At 37.4% G+C, this 10,659-nt stretch overlaps 1 protein-coding gene across 12 annotated transcripts in view; it reads left to right on the forward strand.

The window, feature by feature from the left end:
* The window catches only part of LOC108770948 (Cbl-associated protein), a 104,185-nt gene that overhangs the window by 14,074 nt on the left and 79,452 nt on the right, over nucleotides 1-10,659 (forward strand). The window contains exon 1 of one of the 12 annotated variants that reach the window (XM_018522730.1): nucleotides 5,242-5,734. The exons of the other annotated variants lie outside the window; for them this stretch is intronic. Coding sequence (XP_018378232.1) covers nucleotides 5,678-5,734 — 57 coding nt within the window. The 5' untranslated portion in view covers nucleotides 5,242-5,677. Of the gene's footprint in view, nucleotides 1-5,241; nucleotides 5,735-10,659 lie in introns of those variants that run through there. 12 annotated transcript variants of the gene reach the window in all.

Consider the following 10,659-nt stretch of genomic DNA (forward strand, 5'->3'; position numbering starts at 1 on the left):
CGACGAACAGACTAGCCGCTTTGTCAACTTGAACGCGCCTATTGTTTAGCGAGGCTGCGTTCAGCAGAGAAAATTAATCAGTTAGCACCTAGTGATTCTTTAATATGATTGGTTCTTGCCTTTAGATCTCCGCTAAACCTAAGTGTAGGATCGAATCGTATTAAAGAGCCATTGACTCTTGATGTACTCTCGATCGGTAGATGCTCGATCGCTGGATGCGGCAGTCAGCCGCAGATACCATTACGTTAAAAATAGATATTCACCGCGGTCAAAGTATGCGTTAACCTCAATGGATTCGATTGTGCGAGCTCGCTTCTTGGTGGAATTTCAAACGCGCGGCTGCACGTCGATCGCGTTTGAGCGCGGCCGACATCCCGATTCGCCGAAAATTATTTTGACGTCCAGTTGAATTACGTGCCGCGTGCTCGGACTGTTTGACAATTGAATAATAATTACGATAATTGAAACGACAATAGCATTTGCTTCGTTGCGACATACTAACGCGTGATGAAATCTATTTATAGTGAATTTACATACTGACTCGATATAAATTATGCTTTCATACGTTCCGTGCGGGAATGCGAGCTTAAACATCTTGTGCGGTGAATTATCGCGCTTAAATTCACGCGACGATTAAAATTACAGCGCTACATTTAACTTCGTGCCGGATGATTTCAAATTACGTTATTTGTATGAGCGTTTCCGCGCTGTTTAAACCACAAGGGATGATGAAAAGAGAGAGAGAGAGAGAGAGCGAGTTGAAAGCTCAATTCGTTGTTCAATTCCACGAGCGTGGAAACCGCCTCGCTAACAAAATGTTAACGACGACAAGTAGCATACCTCGACCGACACGCGAGATGCAATGCTAATAGAAATTTATAATAGCAAGTATTTTGCACGGGGAACAACGATCGTTGTCATTAATATATCTACGCTCTCTCGGGGAGAGGAAGGATGAAAGAGAAATCTTGGAGAGAACACGAGGTGGAGTCGCGTCGTCCGCGTCGCCGTCGCCGTTGCCGCGCGCGCTTTGCTCCTTTCTACCGGTAAAAGTAATCGATCGCCGCCGCCTGCAGACTCGCGCAGCACGCTTGCAGCTCTGCACTCCGGGCTGCATAAGAGTAGGCGTCGGCGCCCCGCGTCGTACTTACGCCACTGCGGCATTGGCCTTAAATGATGACGTCTACGATGAGATTTTTAAGCGTAAAATTTAAGCCTCGAGTCTTAAAAAATCGATCAATCATAGTCCATTATCCTCCTCACATTATATGATCGATTAATTTTTTATAACATAGAAAAATATCACTCTGTTGTTAAGGAAAGTGATTATTCAATTAATTTTCTTTTAAAAATTTTTAATGAAGAATATTTTCTTGATAATAATCTTAAATGTACTCAAAAGAAGAATTTATTTTCTTGTGAAGAATATTATAAAATTGAAGAAGCCACTTGTATAATAAGCAATTCTAATTTATTTTAATTTAATAATCTTGATTGAAATATAAATTTCAGAATATGTCTTGAATAAATTTGATCCTTATAATGAATTATAGATTAGTTCATGATAGAAGATTTGAGGATATATAAATTTTAGAAATATTTTTTCAAAGTAATTATTGTTCACAGTATGTATTTTTCTGTATGTATAATTTAAATTTTACGTCTTAAAAATTCATTGCAGACACCGCTTTAAGGACATCTCGTCCCAGCACTCTTTTTTTTTTCTCTTGATCCTAAGACCTCTTCTCTGTTATTTTAAACGACGGTGGTGTTATATTGTCATTTTTTTACCACATAAAATTTATGCATCAACAAAATGTAACAACATTAACACTGTCGTTAAGAGTGTTTATGAAATAAGGGTTTTAATATCGTTGACAATCATTAGGTATTTTCCAGCAAGAAATATCACTTACGTCTCTCGCTGGAAAGCATCTTTTATTTCAGAGCATTAATTAAAATTTCAACATCTCAAGGCTGCTATTTGATAGATTCGAATCATGGATCGTTAGATATTATCAGAAATATCTCTCAGAGATACCGACGCCGCGTGACAATAATAGTTATACACGGAAAAACTTTTTTGCTAAAGTATCTAAAAATTTAGCATACCAATCTAAAAATAATTTTATTGGATTATCAAAATAATTATGTGGGACGTTCAAGTTTGTTCATAGAATAAGTTAAAACTTCTTGCAGCAATTACTTATGTTTAAATTTCCTACATAATTATTTTAAAAGTTCAACAAAATTGTACTCAGATCTGTATCTAGCAAAATTTTTAGATATTTCAGCAAATCGTTCTTTCCGTTTAAATTTGTCGTAAATGATAAATTAAATGGCAGAGAATAAAGGTGTCAGTGTCGTTGAAAAGCCTTTGGGAGCGGTAAAGACGAGACATCGCTCGGCCGTTACCATAGAATTTAATAATTATGTGCATTCGATCGCGAATGTAAGTTTAATGTCCGGTCATAAATTCGCTGACGACCTTCGCCGCGCGAATAAACGCGAAAGCCGCTGCCCGGACTCGCCTACTCTAATGAATGATGGAAGGCGCAATTCCGAACACCTGATAACACCTTTGTTCTCTATCGCTACGAGCGCGCGATAACGACAAGGTCAGGGAATATATTGCCGTGACGGCAATCACGATATCCACGTTTACGATCCCGGAGCGCTTATCCCAGGGAGAGAACACTCTTTGTACATACATTATGTCAGGTATCTCGCGAAGGTTTACTGCACCTTGATTGCACGTCCGCTTTCGTAACGGCTGCGCGTTCGCGTCGGGTAAGAAATTCTTCGGAGGAAAAATTCCACTCAGAGTTCTCGTAAGGACTTAAAAAATATGAGGGAGAGAAAGAGAGAGAGAGAGAGAGAGAGAGAGAGAGAGAGAGAGAGAGAGAGAGAGAGAGAGACACGATGTAGGATCGTCAGTTACGTCAGCAAGTATCTGGGCTACTAGTTTAAAGGGTGAAGGCCCTTTTTGGCGTAATTCCAAAGCGAGAGGATCGCGTCGAGGGGACGGTCAGCCACCTCGGTGCGCGTTTCCACGCGGCGAAGGCGAAGGGCCTTTGAATAGGCTACGGACAAACGGCCGCTAATAGCATTTTGACGAGCCACTCGTACAACGTATATGACCCCGGTTATAGGTGTTGTATGACGACGGTTAGGTCGCGTCGCGCCGGTCTGCAGGCGGCGTGCGTTCTGCGGGTTGCAAGAGGGGCCCCTGTTCTGGCTCTTTAGTTGATTGGTCATTCCGGCGGGAGAGTCAGTGACTCACTCCGACTCGGGCCTGCATTCTGCCTGTCGACGTTGCCCTCACCAGCGAGAGTGTGTGCTCGCCCCGTTTCGAACTAGCGCTCACTTACGCCCGCATAACACGGGCTACGCCTCTCCGCAGCCCTGTCGTCTACTCCCGATACTTATCGTCGTAGAACGAGTTAGCGCCCAGGGCCGTGACCGATGGAAGACCCTGAAAATTTTATTGGAAAAGTGCTAGTTTTATTTCCTTTTCCGTTCTTTGACTTTTAAGGTAGGTGGCCACAACCAGGGCTGGCCATGTATTTGAAGTACTTTTATTTAAAACACACTATTTGCGATACAAGCGTATTTTGTATTTTTTATTTTAGCGGATCACATAAAAGTATTACGTATTTTGTATTCAAAATCGAAAGATTGAAAGCCTTTTGTATCTTGTAATTCAAATAATAAGGTTGATTATTAATGTTAGTATTTGAAATACAAAATATAAAATACTTTCACAATTTTTGTTATTAATACTGAAATATAAAATACAAAACACTTTTATATGCTCCCATGAAATACAAAGTACAAAATATTTTCATGTACTCTGAACAAACACAAAATACAAAATATAATTGTCTTACCAATACTGTTTTTCAAATAAAAGTATTTCAAATACATGTTCAGCCCTGGCCATAACACCTCACGTATATAGTTATCTTAAAAACCTTATCGCTTTGGAAAAGGAAAATAAAAAGTATTGCCCAGGAGTCTTAAAGTTCATTATTTTTACATTCTTCTGTTTCATAAGGGTATAAATAATAACTGTACGTACTATTAAAAAATATAATTATAAAGATAACATTTCTTTGGGTTGTCTTGAATATCTTACTTACAACTGTTAAATTCGTAACGTCAAATTATATTCAATTTGAATTATTTTTAATCATTTCTATAACTAGGTCGCCACTGTTTTTACTCAATATGTCGTTAATTTAACTAAAACAATAGAGTTAAATAACTCAACTCAAGGATGTGTTGACTTAAATTTAGTTTGTTATTTATGCACCAAATGCATATGTTAATATGGACATTGTTTACCTTGAAACTAACCACAGAAATGGATTGATATACATTTTGACATATATTGAAGTTGAAAATAACAAAATGCCATTTAACTCTTGAAATCAATGCTCCTTTGACGAAAGTACTTAAAGGTTAAAAATGTGAAAATAGAGTTCAACTCATTAAATTTTCTAAAATGTCACGTCGCATCTTTTCCGCTATTTCTGTCTTAATCGTAATCCAATTTTATAAATATTACGAGGTATCTCGATATTGGATGCTTCAAAGTTGAAATAGTTTTGCGACGAGACTTTTGCGGAGAAGGGTGACAGGTTCGACCGAAATTGCACCGAGGAATCCTTTCCTTTAACATGCCGTCTTTCCCAGAGCGTTCCAAGCTCCGTTCCTTCCTTCGGAGTCTCGATAGAGCCTCGCTATTACGGGCCTGAGGGTCCCATATGCCTTCGCCGCGTCGAGGCAGTCGTGCCGTCGTTTCTTGGGCCAGTGGCAGCGATTCCTCGCCCGGGTACGATCGAGAGACGTGCTCCGACCGCCGCTCGTTCGAAGCGCACGTGTTCCTTCGGAAACACCGCGTAATCGTCGAATTCGCGATCGCGTGCTCGTTATCAGTGCACACCTCGATTCGTATCTGCCGTTGTTAATGGATTTTTAATTCCCCGCTATCGATACATCGTGGACTGCGGAGTGGAAACGAGGTGACTGACGCTTTATCGAATTTGCGTCGTTGTTCCGACGTCATTGCCGAGAATAACGCTGATAAAAGGAATTATTAAATACGTCGAACCGTTTTGAAGCAGAAACGGACGGTATGAATCATTATATCGATGACACGAAACTCGATAGCGGCTTTTTTTCTCTGGACGGAAACAGGGAAAGCTCTGTGCCACGCGAGATATCGTGCGTCGAGTCCTCGAAGAGTGTCCGGGAAAACGCGCGTGGCCGAGAAACGCGGAAGTCGCGCTCGTAAAGTGGTCGTGGAATATTCGAAGTGCACGTCCCAAGAATATGCGCAGGCAGTGCCAAGGATAGATGAATTCCTCGCTCCAACATCTGCGTGGCGTTAAAATAAGAGAAACGAGTGAACGATGCTCTAAGGACGTGACGTGATATTTCCTTTTGAAGACGAGGAGAACTCAAGAATTGTCAACGCTCCTCGCGAAACAGCTCGAGGGTGGAACTGTATCAACTAGTGGAAACGAAATTGCATCCGGCGTTGCGGCTTGGATTGTGCGCGACGATGATTTAGGAAAGTGCGTGTTTGTACGAGCAGAGCACCATCGCGAAGATACAATTGCGCGAGAAGGCTAAGGAGCACCGAGATCGCGATCGACAAAAATCATTCACAATGGTTCACACGAGTTACGCACAGTGGGCCTGTTTGCCGAGCACGTACCGGAAAAAGGTATCGTACGCTTATCCCTACGTGCTTCGATTTGTTCACACTGAAAGAAAAGATTAGCTGCTGCAGCAAATTAGGTGGTAAATTATGGCATAGCATTTTTAATTGGCTGCAGTGATCCATTTTTGGTTACAGCAGTCAATTTTTGATTGCGTTAGACTACCCGCAATGTCAGTATAAAATTTCGATAGGCTATAAAATTTGGCGAGGCTATAAAATTTGGCTGCTGCTATCAATTAAAAATGCTATGTTATATTCAGCCAATCTTTTCTTTCAGTACACATGCCGAAGAAATGCGTTAACTCTTCATGGTTACACTTCAAAAAACCCACACGATGGTTATTGTGGGTTTAACAAAAAAAAAAAATCGTAAACGTGTTAACTTCGGAAAAATGAATTTTTCAACTTAAAAATTATAACGTTTTAAATTTATAATATTTTCAAATACAGAGAGTATTCGCCTAATCCTCTTGAGACGATTTATTACTGACCTCATTTTGATCCACGGTGATCATGAAGGGTTAAACGACATCTGGTAGATACCGTCTACAATGAGATCCTGAAGTCGTCTGTGTGTATTTTACCGATTATTTTTTAAACAAATATTTTTCTCTACCTATCTTTATAAATTAAAAAATTTTTTCCACAATTAAAGTATAAAATATAAATGATAATGTAGTTCAAACCGATAGACTTTACGCTAAAAACGAAAAAGGGTGGAAAGTTAGTTTTTTTTATCGACTTCTGGGATCAACTCGTAATAATATATATGCTTTATGTAAAAGTTGTGTACTTTGTACGTATAAAACAATCTTGGTTTGGACTAGGAATTACATGAATAAACAATGTTGAGTTCTTAGAATTTGGCTTAGTATAGGATAATCATAAAAAAACTGGGGAAATCATGGAAAAATCAGGGAATTTTCTGGAAAATAAAAATTCTTTGTTTTAAAGATGTTTGATATGTATACGTCACACCTACGTAGTTTTGGAATACAACCATCTTAACAACATGTCCATGGCATGTAAATCATATGAGTATAAGTTCTACTAAATCGGTAAAACAGACGACTTTAGTTCGTCCCCTAAAGGCATAAAACTTAAGCTTCAAGCAGGGTTGCCATAGACCTGGAAAACCGGGAAAAGCCAGGGGAAAACGTAAAAAAGTCTGGAATTTTGAAATATTGACCTATAGCTTTTATGTATTGTTAATTGTGTTTCTGACGCTGACGTGAACACATGTCGAACGACCTTTCTGAGATTTCTAAGATATATAATTTTAAAGGAAAAGATTTTTATAACACAGAATGAGAGAACCATTTCTGAAAACCGGTGAGTTGATTTATGTCAAAATTTTCTTTTTTTAGTATAATGGAATACGTGTTTTTATATTTATTTTATTCTATCCATTTAGTATGTAATAATTTTGATATTAGATATGAAGAGCTGTTCTCACATTCTAATGAGGAACCACTCGAGGTTTTGAGAAGTATTACTCGCATTCTTTGGTTTATTAGATACACATGTTTATATTGATTGCGGATTTTAAGAAATTTTTTTATCCTAAAAATGGTTGAAAATAACAATCAAAACGTTGATTTTTTGTTCTTGATGTTTTTGAATCAAAGAAGAAAAGAATTTTGTATATTCACACACAAATAATAACTGTGTTCTAGCTCTTATTTGCCTGAGTTTTATATTTATATTAATATTGTTCATTGAGAGCTCTATTTTATTATTATTAATTTTGAAATTTGCTCACAATTTCCTTAAACTGGTCCTATTCTAAATAATGTTATAATTTTTTAATATTATATCTGACGTTTATAGCGAAATACGTTCAAAACTCGCACACTTTAAACGATTTTAATAAAATAATTAAAATTTATATTTTATTCAGTATTTTTATTTGATCGCCCTTTTTCATAACTGCATTCATTTTTCCAATACTAATTTATTATTATTTTTTTGGCTTGAATTTGCACTCAAAATTTTAGTGTGCTACTAACCTTTTTTGCGTTGTTTTTAATAATATATGCTAGCTACAATTCTTGACTTTAAATGTTTTAAAATTCACATATTTTATATTGAAAAATTTTTCATTTTCATCTGGAAAACCTGAAAAAATCAGAGAATTTTAAAATTTATTTTCTGTGGCAACCCTGTTTAAGGCTCAGTTTCAACACAATTTACGGTTAACTCTTAACTGAGATTCAATTTATTCATTATTTCTTTCCAATTCTAGAAGTGAGTTGTGAATTCTTGGAAGTGAGTTGTGAAACTGAGCCTAAATCTTAAACCGTAAGAAACTGACCAATCATATTCGATTATTCTTCTCACATCAACTGTGATTGGTCAATTTTTTACTATCTTGATGCTTAAAGCTTAAAATGTACGCCTTAAAATAATAAAATATTTCATTGTAAACGCCGCTCTAAAGAAAATAGAGGAAACGCTTGTCGTTCGCAACACAAGAATAATTTAGAATGAAACGGATTTGGCGTTGAGCGAATCTTTGAAAAGGATCCCTGAGAATAGTTCTATACATAAAACCGATCATTTATCTCGCGAATGTCTGACTCAGTTTCCTTTTTTCCCTTTATCTCGCGAGACCTCTCGTTTATGACGAATATCGCGAATAGTTTCCGCGAAGTGAGATTCTCGCCCAACCGACGGGAATTACGTTCCTTCGCGAAAGGTGCCTCCAAATCCGTAACAATCGTAACTCAGGCGAGCGCCCGAGGCTTTAATTGCCGAGCGAACGCCGAGGCCTTCTCTCTCAATCGAGGGCTCCGTGGCTCGCGGCACTACTCGGGAAGCAGACGCTAGTATTTATCGGCGAACATGTAGGATATAATCATCCAGTGTGCGCAAAAAGGTCGAATGGCGACGATTAATAGGCAGAGAACGACGTTGGGATTAGCGAAAGCGAAGTGTAACGGAAGCGCCTGCGATGTCTTTCGCGCATCCCTCGATCTCTTCGTCGATCGGATACTCGAGGCACTGAGTAGATCGACTACACTGAGAGAAAAAAAGTTGCTGTTTTAAAAAAATATTAGTTGATTCAACTAAATGTAGCGGTCACGGATTGTCAAGCAAATATTTGTTAATTCAACTAAATATAACAAATAACATGTTTTAAATTAAACAAAATTTTGTTAATCTAAATATATAAATATTTGAACTAAATAATCATTACGAACTAAACGCATTTAGTCAAGTTAACAACTTTTTTTTCTCAGTGTAGAAAACGCAAAAGTATAATTGATGACAATAACAAACTTTATTAACGTGCAAGATATAAGTCATAAAGATATAGTATAAATTAGATAAGATTGCCACAAAACTGGAAATCAGAGAAACTAGGAAATTGTCATGAAAATTGAAAACGGTCAGGGAAGTCAGGGAAAAGTCGGGGAATTTTGCAAAATTTTCTGGAAAATTAAAATTCTTACCTTTAAAGAAATTTAATATATGTATGTTACGTAGTTTTGGAATTCTACCAACACTTAATAATTAAAGATGCAAGCAGTGCCAACAACATTAATAGTAATTTATATTGCTATGTTAAATTGATCTCTCAACAAAATATTTTCAAATCAGGATGAAAATATTAAAAATTTTTAAGTATTATATATATTGAAAGATAGGGAAAATGTGTTTGAAAAAAGGGAAAAGGTATGGAATTTTAGGATGAAAAATTGTGACAACCCTGTTAGAGCATTCCAAAAGGTGGCATCAGTAATACTGTATAATAATCAGCTGTTTGTTAGCTTAGATCCGAGGGGGTAACCACTTATTGTAATCCTGGGACAGAGTCCTCGAAATCATTATAAAATTCATATGAAATCTCTATGTATAATCCGATAATTACATATGCAACCACGAGAAATCATTGTATAATATTAAATAAAATCGTGTATTTTACCAAATGACTTCATATGTAATGAAAAAAATTATTTGTAATCAGATGAAATCATAAAATCAAATGAAATCTTGTAATCTGTGGGACAATATTTCAGCTAGTGGTTACCCCCTCTCGCTTATAGATCTTACTATAATTCAGTAATTAACATGTGAAGTCAAATGTACATTTAATAAAATTACAATTACGACAAATGAAAGACGAAAACTGACGTATATGATAGCGAATAAAGTTCTCACGATTCGTCAGAATGCATGTCGGATATAAGTCAAGTTTTTTTTCGATCTGGCCGGATAGAATCGGTGTACGTTCTCCATTCCGGAATAGGGTATCGTGAAAGTATATAGCTCTGCAAATATTTGCACGCACAACGTTTGCTCTGTGCACACGCGCGCACACCTCTGAAAAAAAATATTGATCGAGGCCACATTCTTTGAGGCAAGGCCATTCGTAAAAGCTTCATTCGCTTATTGTATTCTCGAGTACTTCTTAGGGTCGCGCCGTGTAACGTCAATAGTAATGCAGCTCGAAGAGTATAACGGGTTGTAGAAAAAAAAAGAAATCGCAGAGGTATAAATCTGAATAAATAAAATAAAGTAGAATAGACTAGGACGCCTTTCACGGAGATTGTCATGCCGAGCTCTTTATCTAAATGCGAACTAATCAAGCGTAGGAAGGGTTTTGTCTGCACTGAACTCAGAGACAGTATCAGATTGTTAATGAAAACGCGCTCTCGCGGTCGTGCCTTTATAAATAGGTTCGTCGTCATGAAAGTCATCTCTTAAGGGGATGCTGGAGTGTCCTGTTTTATCAATTTTTAAAGACTCTTTTCTCTTAATTGTGTTTATGGATTGAAAAGTCCTTCTCCACAGTCAAAGTATCGACAACAACACAGGCTGCCAGCTACAATGTAATGCGAAAAATGAAAAAAAAATAAAAATTGTAGTTTTGTCACCGGCTCCTGCAGTCAACTCGTCACAATATGTGCTGCATATAAGAGTTT

Source organism: Trachymyrmex cornetzi, unplaced genomic scaffold, assembly GCF_001594075.2.
Source record: "Trachymyrmex cornetzi isolate Tcor2-1 unplaced genomic scaffold, Tcor1.1 scaffold138, whole genome shotgun sequence".
NCBI classification, from domain to species: domain Eukaryota; kingdom Metazoa; phylum Arthropoda; class Insecta; order Hymenoptera; family Formicidae; genus Trachymyrmex; species Trachymyrmex cornetzi.